The 24534-nt window shown below is 53.0% G+C and overlaps 1 protein-coding gene across 4 annotated transcripts in view; it reads right to left on the reverse strand.

Annotated features, from left to right (window-relative positions):
• Positions 1-24534, reverse strand: part of SMG6 (SMG6 nonsense mediated mRNA decay factor) — a 158503-nt gene that overhangs the window by 62506 nt on the left and 71463 nt on the right. For all 4 annotated transcript variants that reach the window (XM_075013600.1, XM_075013599.1, XM_075013602.1 and 1 more), the window contains exons 11-12: positions 6067-6183; positions 5384-5552 (exon numbers count right to left, since the gene is read on the reverse strand). In XM_075013600.1, coding sequence (XP_074869701.1) covers positions 5384-5552; positions 6067-6183 — 286 coding nt within the window. The remainder of the gene's footprint in view (positions 1-5383; positions 5553-6066; positions 6184-24534) is intronic.

Genomic DNA, 24534 nt, shown 5'->3' on the forward strand with positions numbered 1-24534 from the left:
AGCTCACGTGCACAGACGAGGGCCAGGGCTAGGGCTGGACCTGGGCAATGACTTGGGAGGCCAATGCCCGAACATGGAGCGAGGTGGGCCAGCAGCTCTAGCTAACGATGACTGCGAGGCAAGCACTGCCTGAGGCTCAGAGTCCCCCAGGACAAGGCCACAGCTGTGCCCTGCTTTCACAGGAGCCCCCATCTGCCCAGGGGAGCATGCTGCCTGGTGACTCATGCGAGTACAATGACCCATGTTCCAAGGCTGTGGAGGTGGCCACTTCCTGAGTAATACCAGCGTGTTTAAACACTCCCATGCACACACCACAGCTGCTCCGTGCTCTCTAGCTGTGGGGAGGGGGCAGAGCACAGAGGGGAGCGAGCCCCAGAGACAGCAGCCACAGCAGGAGGCTGAGACGCTCCGTTCAAGGGCACCAAGAGTCTCCACATGTGTGCATCACCACCCCCTGGCTTCCTCCTTGCTCCAGCCCAGGGAGCCAGAACAAAAGCCGCTCTCCAGTAGACACACGAAGTGTGAGCTTTCCTAAGAGCCACTCACCCACCTTGCCCCTAATGCGTCAGGGCAGAGCCGCCCAGAGGGCCCTTGCATGTCCACATCCCCTCTTCCCGCTGACATTAGCACCTGCCCCATCCCACACAACCCTGGTCACCCTTCCCACCTTCCCCGTTACCTTCTGCAACCAGCACGCCCTCTATCCCCAGACACCAGCCGACCCCCAGCTCTTGTCTTCTCGTTCCAAGCACAGATGCAGCAGGAGTCACTAGCCACAATATAGCCCAGCTCGGTGACACCAGCAGCTCCAATAGGTTCCCCACCACGTCTGCCTGGCCTCGAGGAGCTGCTGACACTGTACTTAGCTCTAGCCTCAGGGACTTGCCTGCACAGCTACCGGGCACTCTGTGCAGCTCCAAGGGGCTCCTGCACCTACCACGCTAATGGCACTATCCTCCAGAAGTCAAACACTTGGCTTTTCGCTCTTCACCAGCATTCTTGCCAGCCAGACTGACCCGGAAGACAAAACTGCCCCTCCCTGGACAGTCTGACGGGGCAGGTCCCTGAGCAACAGTCACTAAAGAAGACAAGAGCTACGAAAGGGCATTTCAAGGCAGCCCTTTGCAATCCCCGCCAGCATCTGGGCACCTGTACTCAGGGGCTCACCTGGGGCTGCACCCTCAGGGAGCTCACGCAGCTCAGAGGGCCCCTGTGACCAGAGCAGTCTGACAGGGTCATCCATGCTCCTCTGGAGCGGGCGCTATCGTGTTTGTCAAAGCATTTGGGTTTCACTTGCGAGTTGGTTTAAATGCACCACTTTAAATGGCTGCAGGAAGCCTAGAGGAAGCTCAGCCCCAGCACCACACTGACTAGCCAGGGGCCTCTCTACTCGAGGGCTCCCTGCTCAATCTGAGCTCCTATGTGCTTGTCGGAGCGGCGGGGAGCAGGTCTTGGAGCGCACAAGGGAATTTGTGCTCTTCCCTGCCCACCACTTGCTGCCAGTCTCAACTTCCTCAGCTGCTGCCTCAAAGTCAGGAGCAGCTTCCTGCCCTGCTCCCTTGGCTCCCCTGCTCCCTTCTCACCTCCCGCCTGCAGCTGAGTCCAAGGCCTGCAGCTCTCACACAGAAACTCTCCTCCTCGGCCTGCAAACCTGCCTCTCACCACCGGCGTGTGCATTAGTAGCTTCTCTGCTTCGTCAGCGCTCGCACTCTCTTTCCCTGGGCTGACGCCTCCTCCACCCCTGGCCCGCGGGGCAGTTTGTACGCGAGATGCTGAGTGCAGGGAGACTGTGTAGTGGAGTGACTGACGTTCCCAGCAGGCTCCCACAGCCCCTCTGCAGTACCCCGGGGTGGGGCAGGGGCAAGCACACTCACTGCCCCAGGGACACGCCCTCTCCACAGCACCAAACCTTCTCAGACAAGGAGTCACCACGCAGCGGCTTTGCTGAGGAGCCCCTTACGCAGCTGTGCCACCAGCAGGAGGCCCAGCTACTCCCCAGGCCCTGCGCCGCAACCCCTTTCACACGCACAGCCCCCATACGTCGCCTGCAGCTGCTCCTGCACCAGTCAATCTCTTCTGGTTGGGGGTCAGCTGGAAGTCACCTAGCACCAAGGGCCTGGCTCTCAGGAAGGTCTCCCCTATCACGCTTAATGCACAGGGCCCCCGAGCTCACTGGGACGTGCAGAGGCAGCCTCTGATGGCTGGGATTTGTGCTCCCAAAGACTTGTCATGGAGAGGACCCCCCCAGAGATGCTGCTCTCTGAGCCCCCCATGCCATGTGCTGGAGCAGAGCACAGCATTTACCTCACACCTTTCCTCTCTCTCTGCCCAGCGGGGAAAGCAGCAAGCCGAGGACCTGGGTTTTTACTGTGAGGACTCAAATCCAGCAGTGTGATAAATGCAGCTGAGCTACAATTAGGAAGATATATAGCAGCAGAATGTGAAGGTCTGGGCAGCGTGGTGAAACGCGGACTCTCCAGAGCCCCAGCTATGTTTCCCATTATGTAACCCTGGTCATGGGCAGACAGCCAGACTCCAAATGAAAAAGAGACTCTGGCTTGGCATGGGTTCTATTTTCCTATCCTCATTCGGGGTCAGTGCAGTGTCATACAGCTGCAGAGAAAACTCCGGGGATTAAACCTGGGAAAGACTCCAAGACCAGGACCCGGGTTCAAGTACCAGCTGAAAGCAATAAACCAACTACCACAGCTGGGCTGAGTTTAGACGTTCTCAAAGTCCCCTGACTCTGTCACTTACGGAGAACTACCCATCACAGGCTGGAGAACACAGCATGAGCAGAGGCCTTGGGATGGACAGGCCTAGCCCCCAGGTTCTGGACCAAGCCTTGACAAGCAGCCCAGGTCCCAGATGAGCTTGGATGGGCTGCTGTGCTGCCGATGATACTAGGTTTGGCGCCTGGATGAGCTGCTGTGCCTGTGCCAGGCCTGGCCTTGACCCTGGGATGAGCTGCTGTGTCACCACCAGCCTAGGATAAGTCTGCACGCTGGTGCTGGGCCAGGGCTCGTGGAGCTCTTGGGAGATTTCTGGAGATGCAGCTGGTTCGCTGGATCCCCACAGCTCAATTGCTAGTCAGGCTCTTTGCTCTCCTCCAACCCCCAGAGGTGAGGTGGCACCAATGGGAATGGCGAAGGAGCACTGCAACGCAGCTCCTGCTCCAACCAGCCTCTCCGGAGGAGGCAGCGCTCCCTGCTGTCTGGAGCATACAGCTGGAACCGTGCACCCCCTCCCTGCCCAGCACCAGGAGGCAAGCTCTGCACTCAGGATGTGTACACTCTCTCCCTCGCCAAGTCATCCGGGCCCCAGACATCCATCCTGACCCAGGAGTTCCTTTCAGAACATCTTTAAACAGCTCCAGCCAAGGCCCCTGGACCCGACAGTTCACCTGGTCAGCAACAGCCCCAGAACCAGAGAGCGTCAGTTCAGAGCCGAAATGCTAAGCCAGGCATCCCTGCTCCTGTCCGACCTACACGAGACACGTGCCGAGACTGGGGAAGTACGGGCAGGGCGGAGCCGGCTCTCCTGCCACCTCTTCTCCCCTTGCCCAGAGAGTCCCCTGCTCCACTCCTCAGTGGCTGCTGCCAAAGAGCGGCCATGGTCCCCCTTACACAGAGTGACACAGGTAGCTGGAACCAGGCAAAAAACTCTTACGTGAAAAGAGCATCTTGCTGTATCCCAAAACAAACCAGAGAACTGACATGTGAACTATGGCTTGGCACCATCAGCCAACAGGCAACGAGGAAGAACGGGGCTGGCCCCTGTAGGGATAGGAGGTGAGCTGTGGGAGAAGGGGCAGGCCCGGCACTCCATGAAGACAGCAAGTCAGGGAAAGCGGCTGGGCCTCTTGAGCTTTCACCAAATGGTGACTCTCATTCACTCCCCAGCTCTGGAGCTCTGAGCAGAGCAGGAGCTCCGAGTACATTATGGTCCACGCCCAGCTACCGCCGATCACCAGGATATGATTCTCCAGCTGCTCCTGGGACTGGCTGGACCCATGGGCCACAGTGTGTGATAGGAGCTGGGTCGTACCCTCACCTTCTCCAGTCTTGGTGGGAAAAGGGGACCCTACACCTGCTCCTAACCTCATCAGGGAGCCAGACGGGTTCCCAGCAGCCAGAGGCAGTTGAAGCAGATCGCAGTTGACACCCTGAAAAAGGGAGGAGATGGCTCCTCCCTGGAACATGACGAGCACCGGCTGCAGGAGCCCAATCAGAAATTCCATCTTGAAGCAAGCCCGCTGCCGACAGCTCAGCAGCTCCCTACACAGGCAGCGCAAACTGGGCTCCGGATTGGCGAGCGTGCTCACATGACAGCTCCGAGTTTGAGTTCCTGCCCAAAGATGGGCAGCAGTTCACATGTGCAGGCAACGGTCCCACATCGAGCAGCCGACAAACAGAAAACAGACTCCATCTCCACAAAATGAGGCCCAGCACTTCCTGTGTGAGATTTCCATTTCCTCAGCCAAATGAAAAAGAACTGGAGTGGAGGCAATAAAGCAGGAGAGTGGGACTGGACCTGACGCATCAGAGCAAGGAGCCATTAATGGTTAAGCCACTTTTGCTGGATTGCTCTTAAAGCGCTTCCCCATCACCATGGTTATGTCTCCTCTGGATTAACAATAAGATGTGATTTCAGGCTCTGGATCCACAGTACCGGAGACGGGTGGAAACTCCTGCGGGAAGCAGTTATGGAGCATGCTCAGATGTTGCTTCGCATACTCCATACTTGGCCCCTTCACATGATTTTCTGTCCAAAAGTATGCAAATTGCCTAGTCCGCATTATGGACGAATGGTCCAGAATCAGCCAGTTTAGCAAATTAACCCTTTGTGAGAGCAGGAGGAAGCTGCTTCCAAAGCAGGAGAAACCCCAGCCAGGCTGCTCCAGGCCTGGCCCAGGCAGAGGGGGCTTTGCCCATCAACTTCTCACAGACAAAGCAAATCCAACCAGCGAGCTGAGAGCAGACAAACAGCTGGCTGGCTGGCAAAGAGCTTGGGGAGATGCCCCCCCAGGAAATGGAGAGAGAGAGCCCATGTTTAAGCTAGAAACACAGCCCCTCCTTCCCTGACACACAGGAGTGAAGGAGAGCCAGGCTCAGGGGTTAGTGCTGGGCCTTGGGATGCCTGCCACCACCCTGAGCCACATACGCCCCACTTGCAGTGCCTGGCTTTGGCTGCAAGGGAAGATCCCTGGCTGGCTAACACCTCTCTTCATGCGCCAGGCATAGACGCACCCTCTGCACAGCAAGGGGCAGTGAGCAATAGCCCCCGCGCACGCTGGGTGGACACAGTGCACCACTTCCATGCTAGGGAGCAAGGGAATGAGGGGCACCAGCCAGATGACCGTGTGCTGGAAGAGCTCACGTACTGTTTGGGCAGCTCCAGGGCGGTGGGAGGAGGGTTCCAGGTGGCCGAGTGGCCAAGCATCCAGTCTGACCAGACTTTCACACTGGGGAGAAGCTCCGTCAGGTCCTGGGGTAAGGCAGAGACCTTGAGATCCCCTTCCTCCTCCTCCTGCTCCACTTCCCGTGGCCAAGCTGCAGGGACAAAAAGAAAAGCTGAGCCCGGCCTGCTGCAGTCCCCTCTCCACATGCTAAGGCCACCAAGTATCTGACTCCCGAGGTGCCCAGAGCATGCTGCATCCCCACTCACACACCCCAAGGGCAGCAACGGCCCCAGAGAAGGATGGGATGCAGCATCACCCATTTTAGCGAGGTGGTGACCTGCTCAAGGCCACACATAGAGTCAATGGGGGGGCCAGGACCAGAACCCAGGAGTCCTGGCATCCAGGAGTTGCCAGCAGGTCCCACAAAGCCTGTCATGTAATGGGCTGGGTCAAAAGGCTAAGGGCCATGGTGTCTCTCCCTGACACATCTCATGGGGTCTCTGCTTGGGCGGCCCCACAATGAAGGCCTGGCACAGCCTGGAGCCAAAGACGGAGAGACCCCAGGGTGGAAGAGGGAGGAATGGGTTGAGAAGTAGGGCAGGGCAGAGGCGAGCTAGCGTGGCCCAGGAATCACTGCAGTGGGGGCAGTGTAGATGGCCCCTTACCTTGGGCAGCCTCCTTCAATAAGCTGGTGCAGCGCCTCACCAGCAGGGCGAACATGCAGAGTCCCAGTGCTGTGGCCTGTTCCTGGAGCACTGAGCGACAGTCCTCTGAGAGGCACTCTGGGGAGACAAGCAGAGACCATCAGCTTGTGGTGGGGAGGGCATGTCGCACCCTGACCTCCCCTGGAGAGAAGAGAGACCATCCTGCCCAGCCTGCCTAGTGCCCCAGTAGCAGAGGAGGAAACCAGAGGGATCTACACTGGAACTGGCCAGGCAGATGCTGTCCACTGGGTGCACAAAGCAGGCAGAAGCCCTGGCTGCAGAGCCAGCCAGACTAAGCCAGTGCTGAGGGCGCCAAGCTTCACCACTCCGACTTCCTAATTCCTCCTGCCATGGGGGGAGAGCCCCCAGGTGTGGCCAGGATAATTCGCTGCCACCCATCCCTACTGGCAGGTTCACCTCAGCCGCTGAGGTCTGGCTCCTCCCAGTAGTTCTCAAACCACACAACAGCTTGTCAAGAGGACTTAGCTGGTTCGGCCCAGGAGTGCCACGTGAGCACAATGCTTTGAGGGAACCAAGCAAATCCCATCGGTGCATCTCCGAAACCACTTGTGAGGCTGTGAGCATGGCAGGGAGCTGGCCAGGCCTGGGTTACACTGGGCAGAGCAGGGCAGGGCAGATGCTGCCCCACTCCCCAGCCTGGTCAGTCAGGGCCAGGGGCAGGGGGAACAGACACTTCACCATTTTGTGACTGGCAACCTGTGCCCTCAATGTTATTTTTCTGTTCCTTTCTGGGGCTTCACCCCCCAGCCCAGTCCCCACTGGGAAAGTGCAGAGGGCACAGACCATGAAGCTGTCTGCTCAGGGGCCACGATCGGCGACAGCAGGCGAGGGAGAGGGGAGCAGAATGCTGAAGGCCGTTTTCTTTTTCTGCATGGCTCCATATCTAAGGCTGGGACAGTCATGCTGTAATAGCTCCTCTGCCTTGGCACGATGCTGGCTCACTCAGACCCAGCTGCAAAGCCCACTGGCCTCTCTCAGTGCACCATGGAAGGACATAAGAACATAAGAATGGACATACTGGGTCAGACCAAAGGTCTATCCAGCCCAGCATCCCATCTGCCGACGGTGGCCAATGCCAGGTGCCCCAGAGAAGGAGAACAGAAGACAATGATCAAGTGATTTATCACCTGCCATCCATCTCCTGCCCTTGTTCTGAAGGCTAGGGGCACCATACTTTATCCCTGGCTAATAGCCATTTATGGACCTAACCTGCAAAAATTTATCAAGCTCTTTTTTAAACCCTAATAGAGTCCTGGCCTTCACAGCCTCCTCGGGCAAGGAGTTCCACAGGTTGACTGTGCGCTGTGTGAAGAAAAATTTCCTTTTATTAGTTTTGAACCTACTACCCATCAATTTCATTTGGTGTCCCCTAGTTCTTGTATTATGGGAAAAGGTAAATAATTTTTCTATATTCACTTTCTCCACACCATTCATGATTTTATATAACTCTATCATATCGCCCCTCAATCGCCTCTTTTCCAAACTGAAAAGTCCCAGTCTCTCTAGCCTCTCCCCATATGGGACCCGTTTCAAATCCCTAATCATCTTAGTCACCCTTTTCTGAACCTTTTCTAATGCCAATATATCTTTTTTGAGGTGAGGAGACCACATCTGCACGCAGTACTCAAGATGTGGGCGTACCATAGTTTTATATAGGGGAAGTATGATATCTTTTGTCTTATTATCGATCCCTTTTTTAATAATTCCTAACATCCTATTTGCCTTACTAACTGCCGCTGCACACTGCGTGGATGTCTTCAGAGAACTATCCACTATAACTCCAAGATCCCTTTCCTGATCTGTCGTAGCTAAATTTGACCCCATCATGTAGTACGTGTAATTTGGGTTATTTTTTCCAATGTGCATTACCTTACATTTACCCACATTAAATTTCATTTGCCATTTTGCTGCCCAATCACTCAGTTTGCTGAGATCTTTTTGTAGTTCTTCACAATCTGTTTTGGTTTTGACTGTCCTGAACAACTTGGTGTCATCTGCAAACTTTGCCACCTCACTGCTTACCTCATTTTCTAGATCATTGATGAACAAGTTGAACAGGATCGGTCCCAGGACTGACCCCTGAGGAACACCATTAGTTACCCTCCTCCATTGTGAAAATTTACCATTTATTCCCACCCTTTGTTTTCTGTCTTTTAACCAATTCCCGATCCATGAAAGGATCTTTCCTCCTATCCCATGACCGCCTAATTTACATAAAAGCCTTTGGTGTGGGACCGTGTCAAAGGCTTTCTGGAAATCTAGGTATATTATGTCCACTGGGTGCCCCTTGTCCGCATGTTTATTAACCCCTTCAAAGAATTCTAATAGATTAGTTACACACGACTTCCCTCTGCAGAAACCATGCTGACTTTTGCCCAACAATTCGTGCTCTTCTACGTGCCTTGCAATTTTATTCTTTACTAGTGTTTCTACTAATTTGCCTGGTACTGATGTTAAACTTATCGGTCTATAATTGCCAGGGTCTCCTCTAGAGCCTTTTTTAAATATTGGTGTTATATTGGCCGTCTTCCAGTCATTTGGTACCAAAGTGGATTTAAAGGATAGGTTACAAACCACTGTTAACTCCGCAATTTCACATTTGAGTTCTTTCAGAACCCTTGGGTGAATGCCGTCTGGTCCTGGAGACTTGTTACTATTCAGCTTATCAATTAACTCCAAGACCTCCTCTAATGTCACTTCAATCTGAGTGAGTTCCTCAGATTTGTCACCTAAAAAGGCTGGCTCAGATTTAGGAACCTCTGTAACATCCTCAGCCGTGAAGACTGAAGCAAAGAAATCATTTAATCGCTCCGCAATGGCACTGTCTTCCTTGATCGCTCCTTTTATATCTTTATCGTCCAAGGGCCCCACTGCTTTTTTAGCGGGCTTCCTGCTTCTAATGTATTTAAAAAACATTTTACTATCATTTTTTGAATTTTTGGCTAGCTGTTCCTCAAAATCTTTTTTGGCTTTTCTTATTACATTATGACACTTAATTTGGGAGTGTTTATGTTCCTTTCTATTTTCCTCACTAGGATTTGACTTCCACTTTTTAAAAGCTGCCCTTTTCTCTCTCACTGCCTTTTTAACATGGCTGTTTAGCCATGGTGGTTCTTTGTTAGGTCTCTTACTGTGTTTTTTTATTTGGGGTATACATTTAAGTTGGGCCTCTAGTATGGTGTCTTTAAACAGTTTCCATGCAGCTTCCAGGGATTTTAGTTTAATTACTCTACCTTTTAGTTTCTGTTTAACTAGCTTCCTCATTTTAGTGTAATTCCCCTTTTTGAAATTAAATGCCAGAGTGTTTGACCGCTGCGGTGTTCTTCCCAACACAAGAATATTAAAAGTTATTATATTGTGGTCACTATTTCCAAGCGGTCCAGTAACAGTTACCTCTTGGACCAGATCCTGCGTTCCAGTCAAGACTAGATCGAGAATTGACTCTCCCCTTGTGGGTTCCTGTACTAGCTGCTCTAAGAAGCAGTCATTTAAGGCATCAAGAAATTTAATCTCTGAATCCCGTCCTGAGGTGACATGCACCCAATCAATATGGGGATAATTGAAATCTCCTATTATTACTGTGTTTTTTATTTTGATAGCTTCTCTAATCTCCCTTAACATTTCAGCATCACTATCACTGTCCTGGTTAGGTGGTCGGTAATATATTCCTAATGCCATATTCATATTAGAGGAATGAATTGTTATCCATAATGATTCTATGGAACATTTTGATTCCTTTAGGATTTTTGCTTCATTTGATTCTATATTATCCTTCACATATAGTACCACTCCGCCACCCGCACGACCTGTTCTGTCTTTCCGATATAATTTATATCCCGGTATGATAGTGTCCCACTGATTGTCCTCATTCCACCATGTTTCTGAGATGCCTATTATGTCAACTTCCTCCTTTGATATGAGGTACTCCAGTTCACCCATCTTATTAGACAGACTCCTAGCATTTGTGTAAAAGCACGTTAAAAAACTACCACTATTTATATGTCCGCCTTTCACAGACGCGTTGGATTTTTTTATATGCGATTGTTTCACATCTGATCTTGCCCATATATTATTTCCCACGTTCCCTATCTGACTAACTTCTAGGGAATCCCTATCTATGGAGCCTCGTGTAAGAGAAGTTTCCGTCCGATCCAGGTGCTCCCCTGCACCAATCGGCTTTCCCCCACCTCTTAGTTTAAAAACTGCTCTACGACCTTTTTAATGTTTAATGCCAGCAGTCTGGATCCACCTTGATTTAGGTGGAGCCCATCATTCCTGTATAGGCTCCCCCTACCCCAAAAGTGTCCCCAGTTCCTAATAAATCTAAACCCCTCTTCCTTACACCATCATCTCATCCACGCATTGAGACTCTGAAGTTCTGCCTGTCTATCTGGCCCTGCACGTGGAACTGGAAGCATTTCAGAGAATGCCACCACAGATGTTCTGAATTTCAGTCTCTTTCCTAGTAACCTAAATTTGGCCTCCAGAACATCTCTTCTACCCTTCCCTATGTCATTGGTACCGACATGTACCACGACGACCGGCTCCTCCCCAGCACTGCCCATAAGTCTGTCTAGATGCCTCGAGAGATCCGCAGCCTTCGCACCAGGCAGGCAAGTCACCATACGGTTCTCCCAGTCATCACAAATCCAACTATCTATATTTCTAATGATCGAATCCCCCACTACTAAAACCTGCTTCTTCCTAACAGCTGGTGCTCCCTCCCCCAGAGAAGTATCCTCGGCATGAGAGGATACAATAGCACCCTCTGGAAGGAGGGTCCCAACTATGGGATGGTTTCCCTCTGCTCCCATTGACTGCTCTCCTTCCCTGAGCCTTTCATCCTCTGTAACAGCATCAGGACTGTCAGATTGGAGGTGGGACAGCCCTATTATGTCCCGGAAAGTCTCATCAACAAACACCTCTGCCTTCCTTAGCTCCTCCAGTTCAGCCACCCTGGCCTCCAAAGCCCGCACTCGGTCTCTGAGGGCCAGGAGCTCCTTGCATCGAGCGCACACATACGCCACCCGCCCACAGGGCAGGCAGTGCTGGTGTTTCAGCTAACACAGGCACTGAACACGGAGATGCCAAGCCGTGCCCGTGCCAGCCACATCAGCTGCAGCCGAGGGGACAGTAGCTAAGAAACACTTCTCCCTATCTGCCCTCTAGACACAGACGGGCCTTAGTTGGTGCTACTGCAATGCAACAGTTTATCTAACTAGCAACAATGCGTCAGAAGAAGAGGGTCCTTAAGCGGAACTTGCAAAGCCCTGGCAGGCTGCGGACCTCAGCAGGGTGCAAGAAGCCGTAACCCACGGATGCACGGGGCCCAGTCCTGCTGGGACCAGGGAAGATCAGGCTGCGGGAGGGTGCAGACGGTGGATTTTCAGAGGGGACAAAATTATCTCAAAGAAGTGGAAGGAGAGATAAGAGAGCCCCAGAAAACGAGACAAGGCAGAGGCAAGCCTGACCCCTTGGCACTGTCCCATCTCCCGCTCTAAGGAGCGGCTGTGGAGCATAGCACCTGGCCGGGAGACCCTCGCGGACCCTGCGAGCGCACCAGTCAGTGAAGGAGAGCTGCCCGCCCCTGTGCAGCTGTGCTGACCCCGCCCCCCCATGCAACTGCGGCAGGGGGACACATCAAAGCTGAGGATGTGACCCCTCTGGGACACTGATGCTCACTCTGGTGAGACACTTCACACAATGAGCGCGAGATATCCACTGCAGGAAACCACATTCTGCTGCCCTGGAACCCTTCCCCCTGCCCCTCGCCAACACTAGACTCCCTCAACGCCTGTCGCATGCTACTGCCAAGCCCACGCAGGAGGTGGGCGAGTCCCCTACGCGTACAGCCCAGAGAGGAACGTGGGACCCTTCTGGGCGACAGACCTGACAAACGGAGGGGCTACTGCACCAGAGCAAAGGAAACAGCCCTTTGGAAAGCTGCGGCCGTGCCAGCCCAGAGCCCTCCGGGGTACTTCAGGGACAGTGCTCTGGAGCCTGATCGTCACTCGCACCACAAGCGCCCCACCTGGTACGGTGGTAACTCACCACCGGACACAAGTCCTACTCTTACCCTCTTGAAAACAAGCACTGGGCTAGCCAGGGCTGCCTCCAGCGCAGGAGCTTCTCTGCAAAGGGGCACAGCCCAGGTACAGCAGTGCTGGGATGCAGTGCCCCCAAAGGCGAACGGGTAACCTCCTCATATCCCCTAGCGCTGGGGGGGAAGGGAGTCCTGAAACCACTGCAACCCCCCGACCTCTTGAGAGGTGAAAGCACATGCAACAGAGGGGCTTAGCAGCCACATGCGAAAGAGCCCAAAACCTGAGAGTGGCTGACTCCCCACGGTGGCTGCAGATGGAGATGGAGCACTCTGCTTCCTGGCTCACCTGTGGGCCTCAGCCCAGGCCCTATGACAGTGCTCTCTGGTGAATGCAGCAGGGGTGGCCCCACTTCTCCATCCTGAGTGGCTGGGGACTGGGTTCTCCCAGTTGTCAGTGGGAACTCTAGACTTTCTCGAGGTCTAGCTTTGTAGTGTTGCCTTACTGGCGTTTCAGCCTTCCTCTGAGGCGTGGGCAGCAGAGCGCAGCCTTCAGCAGACAATCCTAAAGCCTATGTTTCCTCTGTCCTAGCCAGGGAAGCCTGCAAGTGTACAGTGTAGTGTGCATACACCTTGCTAACTACGCTCACTAACTATACCCTTCAGCAGCTGTTGCAGACTGCTCTGTCCCCTTTTTTGACATAGAGTATGCATCTTTCAGACCTTACAGGACGTGGCTTTCTTCCCACCAGGTGGGGAGCAATGTTCGGTTGTCCTCTCCTCCTGAAAACGCACTACAGTAAAATACATGTGGTGGGCAAGGGGAAGTTTCTGAAATCTTTTTAAGATGATCATGTGCCTCCCTTTCCCGCTGCGCTTTGCATCGTTACCCAGCTGCGAGAAAAGTGTCACCAATGCGGCATTCAGCTTGCAGTGAATGGGGTCATTAAGGAACTTTCTGGAACCCCTCAAAAGCCACACATGAATGCAGAATCCACAAGCTCCGGTGACTAAGCACTGGCACCTGGGAAACAAGCACCAAGTGGAGGAAGCCTTTCTGCTGCGCATACCTCAGCTTGGGCACAGGACTGGGCCATGACCAGCATGGGCTTCTGGAGAAGCTGGCTGCTCTCTCCTGGCATGCACTAGGGAGGTCAGAGAGAGACCGTGCCTGAAACGGCATTCATGGTTGTTTGGCTGCTGACTTGTGTGTGAACCTTTATTTCTCTCTGCTAACCTGAGACCTTCCAATGCTGTGTTCCAGTCAACTAATAAACACCACTGCACGAGGAAAATGCTGGTTGGGTGTCATGGCAAATACAGGTGCAGAGAGCTTTAGTTCCTGCAGCCTGGACAGGTCTCCTGGGCAGGGCTCCCACAGTGCAGCAGGTAGCTCAGTCCATAAGGTGGTGAGGTGCAGAGCATACTCGGAAGAAAGAGTGGGATTCCTGGGGACTCTGTCCCACTGACACAGATCCCTTGGAGATGCGTCACACACCGGGGTGTAGCACAGATCTTGTGGAGCCATGACCCATGGAACCAACACGGACATGTGAGAACTAAGTGGGCACATTCCAAAGTCTGGAGTTAGCTGCAGAGAACATGGTCTGGTCATGCCCAGCTTCACGCCAAGGCCAGAACCACATGCACTAAAGAAAGCCACAGGCAGCTGCAGGCTGTCTGTTTCAGACTCAGCTCTACCAGGTGAAAGCAGGAGCTCCTACTCAACATGGGGAAAAGCACACAAGCAGAAGGAGGGAAAGGGGTGTATGGCATGAAGGAACCATCCCAAGTAAGAGGTATGGCCCGGCTCCCTGGCCCAGATCACTGCAGTGTAGCACAGCATGCTGAGCTCTGCCGGGGCAAGGCACACTCCCATGCACGAGGACTAATGCGTGATTTACACGAAGCTAAGCAGGTGCCTGCCTGGAGCTTACCCTAGTGCAGGGCAGGAGGATTCTCACTGTGCAGCACAAGGAAGAACCAGAGAGCACTACACACCTCAGTGTAAGGCTTGTCTGCCCTTCACTTCCAGCTCAGCTACAACAGGCCTTGTTTTCTCAGCATGAGAAGTAAACAGGATAAGGTGGCACTGACAATTCATGCACTGGAGTTCCCACATGGGTCAAAGACAGGAAGCTCCCCTTCCCTCCACCCAGAGCAGTGCAGCTAGTCCCAGTCTCTGCAGGGAGAGGGGTATACTCACGGGAGGGCAGGTGTGTGGGGCTGCTCAAGAACCCCACCCTTACATCAGCACCCCTGTTCAGCAGTGCCACAGCCCTTGGGGCTCCATTCAGGAACAAAGAGGGAGCTCTGAAACAGTGCAAACTTCCTGCTCAGACATTTTCACCCTTTTCCCTGGGATAGGGGAAGTCACAGCAGAGACCTGCAGCTGCATTGCAAAGATGCCAGGGCTACATGCCGCTTGTGGGAGACATACTCAGACAAAGGAGTCTGGCACACAACAGAAACTGGACAGGGTATGCTAGCAAGCAAAGAGCAGAGCAGATGCAGAGTGCCCAGGAAGTGGAGGTTAATTAGGTAGCAGTATGTCGAGCGCTTTGAAGCTGCAAAGTGCTGGGTGTTAAGAGAGCTCACCTCCCCAGCACAGCCCCACACACCCAGCACAATGTGGTTGATTGCTCTGCCGGAGAGAAAACTCTCTTTAGAGAAAGTGTTGCTGAAACTGATGCTGGAGCAATAGATGTGCTGGTCTTTGCAGCCCTCTGAGCCAGGGCGTCTCTCGGAGCTGTATGACGGGCACTGCTGCTGTGAAGCACAGTACCCAAGATTTAACTCCATGCAGGTAGAGATTGTCCCTCCTTGGGACAGAGGCCTTGCTGCTCCCCATCTTTTCTAGCTGGTTCCCGGCAATCAGAATGCCATTAGTATAAGCCTGGTACAGGTACAGGTACAAACCAAAGCAGCAGAGGCCCTGCCAGCTCCAGGACAAACCCTGGCAGCATCACAGGTGTGGCTTCCCCTGACACTCCGCCGTGCCAAAGTCCTGCCAAAGCCAGATGTGCTGCCTAATAAGCAGGGGCAGGGGTTGCTTCCTACTCATGGGGCATCACCCAGTATGGTTAAAACACAGCTCCCGTCGGCCTGGAAACCGAGGGAGGCTCCAGTGCTCTCCCCAGAAGAAGTGATGTCCTGAGGGGAATGACTGACTAGTGAGAGGGGGCAACTCTCAGCGAGAGCACATGGCCCAGTGCCCGTGACATTCTCCAGGCTCAGCCTCTGCAGGGCAGCACACAGGGAGGAAAACCAGCTGGTGCTGACCCTGCCTCCAATGCTGATGAACTCATTCTGGGCCCCACCTTCTGGGGAGCCTGGCTTGCACCCCTCTCAGGGCTCACCCTACGCCCCACTCCTGGGGAGCCTCTCCTGGATGGTGGGAGCTGAGGACTGACCCTTCACTGCCGGTTGTGTTGCTAGCACCATCTTTAGGACTGTCCAGCACTTCTCATTACAAAATCCTGTCCCCAGTTGCTCCTAATTTTGCCAGACTTTCCTGCCGCAGGCTGAATTTTTTTGTCAGTTCAGCTGTTTCTGAGAACAACGGTAGGGACAAGTAGCGCTGGTTTGCCTCTGCTTACAACGTTTCCTCTGAATGGCTCCTATGGCTGCAGGCTTGGTGCACGGCAGTGGAATGAACAGGGACGAGCCTTTGGGTAACCTCATGAGAATCTGCCTCCATTACAAGCCTCTGAAATATCCAGGTTTGGACATGCTCAGTAAAGACGTAGGTTTTAGCTGCTGAACTCTCCCAAGACTCTGTCTTCACTGAGCACGCTGCAGCCTCTCACAGCTCCTAGCGCTGTGTGCCATCGTCCCGGAACAGCAGAGCATGTTCTACCCAGGCAAAGGTGCTGCTCCCAGCTGCACTGGGCTGGGGGCCAGGCACTGGAACAGGAAGCAGGGCACCAGTTTCTCCTGTGTACTCCATGACCCCTGCTGGCATGCAGGCAGAGGCGGGGAAGCTGTCTTAGCTGAATGCAGAGGGAACAAATGCTCGAAGAGGAAGGACGGAGTGAAGGAAAGGCGTAGATTGGCACAAGGAGGTTGATGGGACGGGGACTGTCTGAGAAAGGGGATGCTAGGACCAGCTGGACAGTGAGATTCGGGGGGAGGTCTGACTAGGAGCCAGCTGGCTGGGGAGTGCAGCGAGACTAGAGGAGCTGGGGAGAGGGAGAGAGACTGGGACCTGGCTGGATAAAGAAGCAGATTAGAAAGCAACAGTGGGAAAGAAGACAGATCTGACAGACAGCTGGTGTACTGTGGGAGAACTAGGACCAGCTGGGCAAAGCTACTGGGATAAGGAGCCAGGGAGAGGTGAGGTGGGAGTGAGAGAGAGACTGGGACTGTGAACCAGGTGATATAACCATAAGATTAAGCTGCTTGCCTGCCATACCAGATAACATGCTCTCCTTGCATGGATTCACACTAATTTGTTATTCTGTCCAGTATCTGTACGTAGTATGTACTCATTACAACTATTCATGGTTATCCACAGTATTCAGTCATAATGCGAGAATGCTTCAGGCCTGTATCCGGTGGGACCAGCAAAAGCTAATTGGCAGTGTACGTTCACGTAAGCACTTGCAAACTTTAGCCTAGATAAAATGCCTAGTTGACTGCTCCTCGATTTTGGGGAACTAAATAAGGGAACCAAACCTAGAGCTGAGCTGGTTCATCCCATGCTCAGAAGTAGGGGGGTAACCGCAGGACAGACAGCAGGGCAGAGAGCTGAGAGAAAGGCCAAAGGCAACGCCTTCAGGAGGGAGGGAATCCTCATTAATACATAGGGATAAGCATTCTAATCTCCTAGCCTATGGAATAAGTGTACCCCATGATTTCTTGTGGGGAGGTAAGATGTGGCATGGTAGGCTGGGCCAGAATCAAGCAGCACCAAGACCCTATACCATACCCATGCTAAAGACCAATAAATCAGCCTGAGGCAGGAAAGTCTGGCAAAATTACATAAGATGAACATAAGAGCATAATGACCAAAAGACCATAAGAACGGCCATTACTGGGTCAGACCAAAGGTCCATGCAGCCCAGCAACCTGTCTCCTGACAGTGGCCAGTGCCAGGTGCCCCAGATGGGGTGGACCGAAGACAATGATCAAGCGATTTGTCTCCTGCCATCCACCTCCAGCCTCTGACGAACAGAGGCCGGGGACACCCTTCCCACCTATGATGTAGCTTCCTGAGCTCTGATGTGCTACATTCCAATGCTCTTCAGTTCGCCCACCTGCTACCTACTCTCCCCTTGGCTTTACAATACAACTTGAGCCAAGCTTGGACCTTCGACTTCCTGGGGCATGCCAGTGCAAGGCTGGTCCTGTCTCTAAACATCATCTCTTCCGAACGGGTGTGATATGCCAGGCTAAGCAATGCGCTCTCAGAAATGCCACCAGAAGGGGTCCCCGAACTGTGCTATGTTCTCACAACTTTATGCTCCCTAATGTTTGTTATTCTTTCATTTGTTTTAATGAATTAGCATTGTCCTCAGTTTGAGTGCTCGTCATGTGCCCCAAAATTCCTCTTCCGAGACAGAACTCTCCAGGTTCTCGCTCTCTCTGTAACCTGAACTGGGATAAGAACCTAAATACCTTCTGCTCAGATATGGCCAGTGGTGAGCCATAACCCTCAGCCCATAAATTCAGGCCTACAACAAGTGGAGAAGGAAGTCATTTAGATGAGGAGCTCGATAGGACTGAGGGAACTAGTACTACAGGTGTGGGTAGTAGACTAGGACTAGGACTGGCTGGGCAAAGAACCTGGGACTGAAATGAGAAGCCTGTGGAGGCAAAGAGAATGAGTGTGGAACAGTAAGTAGAGACGATACAGGAATGGGACAGGACAGGACGAGTGGCCAAAGCACACTCCTCTTCAATTCCTGAAAGGAAGCCCAAGATTCCCATATCGGACCATTCCTCCGCTGTCAGCTCAGCAAACATCTGTGAAATCCCTGGCAGAGAGTCTCTCTCATCCCCCTCTAGTGTTGGTCTGCAGGAAGGATGACAACCTACTACTGCAACCAGTCACTTCATTAGCTCAAGCGCTAAAGGTCTGCTTTTTGGATCTAAATGTTGCAACCCTGACGATGAGCAGGTAGGTGCCAATGGCTGTCTACAAGAGAGGAACTGGTCAGCAAAACCCAAGGAGCATCCAGATTCCCAAGGCATTCTGTCGACAGTAAATCAAAGAACGCAGCACTTTTGTTCACAGTCTTATCACGCTCCTCACAAGGCATACCGCATCTGTTGCCAAAGATGTGTTGGCAGAAAGCAGATCTGGATGTTCAGGGGTGTCCGATGTTCAGAGACAGGGCTTCCAGGACACCAGGCAGCCTTGTCTGCTGTGCAATCCACTTGCCAATATGGCCATGATCTGTTGACAAAAGTGTTGTCAGAAGATATCTTCTGACAAAATCTTCTGTTGACAAATCTCTGTAATCTAGACATAGCCAATGTGATGCCACATGATAGAATGTTTTTGTTTGCGTTTTTATAAGCCTCAGAAATCACGGAAAAAGACACATTCAAAGATCATTCAGGTTGCACCATCAAGCACTCCAAAGTTAGGAAAAGGCAGATTTACAGCTGCTTTTGCAAACTTAACTCAGCATTCTTGTGCACACAGATTATGAGAGTCTAACTGTATGACTGTACACTACCTTTCATACAGGTCCTGCTCCCTTCAGTGCAGAGCATGGACTGCCCCAGGGCTGTCTGGAAATGGAGGCTGTTATCTGTAGGACACTAGTTACAGAAAGCGGCCAGTGACCAGCAAACGAGCCAGGGGATTGCCGGAAGAGAAAAGACCTCTCCTGGATGAGGCCCTTCAATGCCACTCTGATGGGCAAGTCATTGGAACAAAACTCGTCAGAGATGGCTACCAACTGTGTGTGCCTCACTTTCTGGGTGGTCCAACCTGAGACCCTGGGATCTGATTTGCAAAGATACTAAGCACCTAAAGCTGCAAGTGAAACTGCCAGAGCTGGGGGCTCAGAACAGGGCTCCCTCTCATTTTTTTCCATTGCTCAGCAGAATGAAGTTTGTTATGTGCACCACAGCACATGTGGCTGTGCACACCAGTAGAACCACGCTCTGCTCACTGTGAGTGGCTGTGGGCGCTCTGCTACTCATATGGGCAGCATCTGAATCTCTCCTGGGCAACTGCACAACTGCTCAGCTCACAGGGAACACTGGTTAAGAACTGTGCACAATCAGGTCCCCTGTATATCAAACTGGGCACCCAAAATTAGTGGGACTTTAATCTGTGTGCTTCAGCTCCCCATGGCAGAAAGGGAGGAAAGCATCCCAGCACCTCACAGGTGTGCTGCAGAGACAAATGACAGCCTGGGATCCCCTCAGATATGCGGTCATGAGCGCCACAGAAAAGCCCTCGTGGAAGCTGACAATTCTGCACCCAGGGCAGGGTTTGACTAGAGGACAGTTTGAATCCAGGAGCACAAACTGAAACATGAGGAAAAAACAAAACATGAAACAGCTGCTCTTCAAGAGAGCACCACCCACCCTGTGCCCTCAATCCAGCAGGGATCCTGCAGAAAAACAGCACGTGATCGCGTCATTAAAGACTGTGGCCTACTGTAGAGGTATAAGAACAATGAGTTAAGGTTGCACAGGAAACCTTAATTCTGGCATTATGCTAACTTGTGACTCCTTAGCTTTGCAAACTTAGCACTCTTTTAACATAGTTCTGTGCGTAGCTAGAAATACACGAAGCTCTGGCAGGTCTCAGTACACTCCCAGTCCTGCACTGGCAGGAGGGTAGGAGGGGAGTGTTAAATTCTCTACTAATTGCATTATTCCCTTCCAATGAACCAACTCCATTTACCGAAGGTTGCAGGACTGACTCCATCACTCAGAAGCAGCTGCAACAGTGCCCCTCTTAGCCACCTACCTGGGCTCTCAGCTGCACTCCAGGCAGGGCTAAAAGGGTCATTCCGCCTTCCCTGTCAGGCAGTGTCCAACCCAAGTTTGCCACAACCATAAATCTACCTGTTTTTTTTTGTGGGGTGGGGTGGGGGGGAGGAGGGGTGTCACCAGGAGAAATTTTTGTTTCTCTGAGAACATTATATTCATGGAAAACATAAACCAACTGTCGTCAAAGTCGTCTGAGCTCAGGAAATGGAGCGGCCGGGAGAAGGCTGCCATGTGGCCGGATGTTATGTATTTCTAATTAGTGCTATACATCTTTCAGCAGCGAGTGTCCTTTTGCTGGGAAACACAACGCGCTGCCCTTGTTATTGTAACTGTCAGAGAGTGCTTAAACAGATAATCTCCAGGAAAAGTGATAAACACATCCCCTCTCCCACCAGGCTGTGCAGGACGGCACTGCCAGAGCTCAGTGAGGGCAATGCAGCCAGCCACAGGAAATGCCGGGAGTGGGAAAAGAGCAGCAATGGAAGGAACAGCCATATGGTGGGGAAGTTCCCCACTGCTCCCGTGCCAACCTCCGGAGGAAATCACAGCCGAGGCACTTCAGTGCACACCTCACATGCTCCACTGCCCGTCTTCCCCAGGAGGCTGTGCGATGTGAGTTACCCCCAGCCAGCCCCGCTCCAGCTCGCAGCAGCGTGAAAAAGACCCAGCTACCCTGGAACCTGCAAATGAGGAGCAACAACCAACATGCTAACGCTTCTGTCCTCATCAATCTTAATCAACAGGCCCCCGGGTCGTTAGCAGACAAAATACAGGAGGCTGACAAGTGTTCGCACAAATTCAAGAGGACCAGGTCTCTCTGGCTTGGGCAAGCAGGCTGCTGCAGAAAACCGCACGAGAGTCTCCAGGTGGGCCTCCCTGCGCTGCTGCTCCAGTCCTAGAGATCCTCCTGGGGGATGGAGCCTGGGGCAAGTGGCCTGCAGTTACCACGGAATGGACTTATTCTGCTCCCTGAAAGCAGCAGCTGCCACCACCTCCTCAAAGTGACACCAGCCAGGGACCATGACGGGAGGCGAGCAAAGAGAGCAGACGTGCCGCACTGCGAGGGAGCGGGATGAGAGCACGACTGGCAATGGGGGTATGGCAGGAGAGGAGGGCTCAGAGCACAGTGTTGCTCAATGTGCTGAGCCACAGGCCCTGTGGCCAACAAGTCAGCAGCTGGGGAAAGCACAGGCAAGCCAACCAATTCACTCTGCTCCCAGCCAGCCACTGCCTGGCAGGGAAGGAGGCAGTGGCTGGTTGCCTCCAAGCTGACACCACCTGGGAGGATCTGTTTGCTGTCTTATCACTCAGACACAAGAGCCTTTGCTTCATGAGTCACTCCCCAGTCAGACACAGTGCTGGCACAGCTCCTGAGCAGCCCACCGCCATGTGTCTGGCTGCTGCAGGAAGCGGGCGAGGAGAGGAGAGCAGTGGGCTGACGGCTGATGCACTGGGCTCCCCACGACAGCAGCTGGGGAGCTGGAGCCAGTACACAAACCAGACAGGAATACAAAGCAACGACAAAAAGGAGAGAGACTCGGCCACAGGGCATTTCCCTGCTGCCCCTGCCAACCCCTCCTACCCATCACCCCTGTGGAGAACAAGAGTCACAGAAGCTCACTACCCTGCCACTGAGAGCCCTGCCAGTCACAGCCCTTCACCCCCCCCCGAACACAGGAAGCTTGTTTACCGACCTCCACGAACGCCCCACAAAGATGGTGGGAATGACGGACACTTGCCCCTTCCCACATGGATTTACAAACTCCAAAATGTCCCATGGCAAGTCTCAGGGGCAGACACGCCCTAACTGCATTGGCCGGACATGGCCATCCCACAGGGATGACTCGCAAAGCATGAGCTTCTTCAGTCAGCCACAGACCACCTGAGCCTGACTCCAGGGCAGCAATGGCTGCAGCTACTACTAGACAGCATTCAGAGGGTGGGAATAATACAGTAGGAGGGGCTGGCGGTGGGGCACTCCGAATCTCCCCTCTTCTCATCTCCCTGAAGGGGCGCTCCAGAGGCTGCAGCCTCAGCTTCCCAAGCAGGGCTACTGAAGGGAGTGGGGCAAGACCACTTACTACGGGGGGAGCTCCTGGCTCCTCTAATCCTAGCCAAGAGGCAGGAGGGAGGTGGGCAGATGGACAAACCCAGCAGGACAGCTGGCTGATGCACAGCTGTGTACATCTGAGGGCAAGCATCCCTGGTGAGTGCTCTCTCAAGACAGCCGCAGCCATTCAGGAGCCTGCAGCCTGCTTTGCTCTCTGCTGTCTCAGGGCGAGAGGAAGGAAGGCCTGTGAGGTGAGGAATGCTGGGGGGCCTGGGGAGGATCAAGCATCTCTCCCTGTGGAAGCCATTAGATATTCAACACTTCATTTGTTTCCAGCCATTGTGAAGTGCAGCGTTGGGCTCCAGGACAGGAGGCTCTTCTCTGACGTAACCAGGAAGCAGCTGCAGAATTAAGGAATCCCTCATGACATCATAAAAAGGGTCAATGGTTTACAGGGAAAGTATAAAAATTAATAACCTGTTCCCCCTCAGAGCCACAAGCCTTCCCGTGAGCTCTCACTGACACAGAGGGTCTTGCTCATCCAGGACGGCCCTTTCCTGCCACCCTCAGCACCCTGCTGCTCCCCAGCCTGGAGTTCACACCCTGGGAGGGGCTGCCTACCTGGAGGGGATAAAGCGGCTGTTGGACAGCGGAACTCCTGTGCAACGGTGACATCAAGGAAAAGCAGCCTGTGCTGTGGGGGCTGTCAGAGCCGTGCACCGCGGAACGCCACAGGAGGGACCCAGTCTAGCCAGATCGCTGGGGCAGGCACAGGCACAGCTGAGTGTTTCTTAGGCCACACCACACCACAACGGGCAACCTCGGGAGGCCAGCTGCTCCCACAGGGTAGCTGGGAGAAGAGAGGGCACTGTGCTCTTTCCACTGCACCTCTGCAGGCAACCCTCCAATGCCAGAGAGAAGGAACTGACACTTGCCTGCAGGGCGAGCACAGAGCACTTCCCATGGACAGGGAAAAGGACAGTGGGTTAAAATTAACTGCAGTCATTTCCAGGAAAGAGCTGTGGGAAGAAGCAGCCACTTTTAGAAACTGTTATTCTCAGAAATTTCCTGAAAAGACCTATCAACCATTTCCACCTGTAGGACTCCCTCTGCCTGGACTCTGCAGAACAGCCCAAAGAGTCCTGCTGGCAGAAGCAGGATCCTGCTCGGCACCCAGCAGGCCGGGCAAAGCACAGGGATAAACCTATGAGCTAACAATCATTAAAAATCAGATTTAAGTTATTTTTTCTTTTTAAAAATATAACACCTTAAAATGGAATGTGAACTGAGTACAGAATACGGTAAGACCTAAACTACTTATCTCTGAAAACCTCTTCATAAAATAAACATGGAAATCCCAGAGGCCCTACCAGAACCTCTGAGTTACAGGCTGGTTTCTGCACTAAAAATGTGTCGTCCGTAGGCAACTGCCTCGACACTCTACGCACTTGCCTACGCAACTGCACACAGCGCGCACCACCACACGTAGCACAGCAGCTCTGCTGAGTTGTAGAGCGCCAGTTTCGATGCCTGTCCCAGACAATGAGAACAACCCCTCTTGAGAAAGTAACTGAAGCACAAACAGCCAAACGCACTGGACTCAGTTACTGAAATCCTGGCTTTCCGCTTGGTGACGGACACCATGATTTAAATCGCTTTCCTTACATGAGTCCCTGCACAGCAAAGCCTTGGCAGCCCCTCTGCAACGTAACAAACAAGCAGCCATGTAGCACTTTAAAGACTAACAACATAATTAATTATTTTTGCAACACAGCATTCACTGCAATCAACAGCGCCAGCAGCATATTACTCCAGCTTAGAGGCTACCTCTTACCATCGTGTGAGACACAGCTCCTTCCAGCTTGACTTTAACATAGCCCATCTGCACAAGGGCATCCAGCTATGCCAGCTGCAAGCACGTCTGCTCCCATGCATGGACGAGACAGAGCGCGCCCAGGCCACATCCATACAGGCAATGCTCAGGAAATCTCCCACCACTGCGTGGTCACCCATAAGGAGTCCTAGTGTCTATAGGGACCAGTGATTTCACCACGTCGACTAGACCGTTCTATACAAGATTCGAGAACCGGGCGGATAAAGTGTCACCAGTTGGGCCAGAGACTGCACAGAGCTCTCACCATTGCTAGCACAGGTTCCCAGTGGGGAAAAAGGCTAGCAAGGACACAAGCACAATCCCATGCCTGCTTGGGAGGGGTTTGCTGCCGGGTACAGCCATTTGGCATAACCCCACAGGCACGGTAAGCTGCTACCAACATACCCACAGGAGCTGCAGGCTCCCAACCATGATTGTGTCAGGTGTTATGAACAGGGCTTCCCAAGAGATTCATTCCAGCCTGCA

This window comes from Carettochelys insculpta, chromosome 19 (genome assembly GCF_033958435.1).
Source record: "Carettochelys insculpta isolate YL-2023 chromosome 19, ASM3395843v1, whole genome shotgun sequence".
Taxonomy (NCBI): Eukaryota; Metazoa; Chordata; order Testudines; family Carettochelyidae; genus Carettochelys; species Carettochelys insculpta.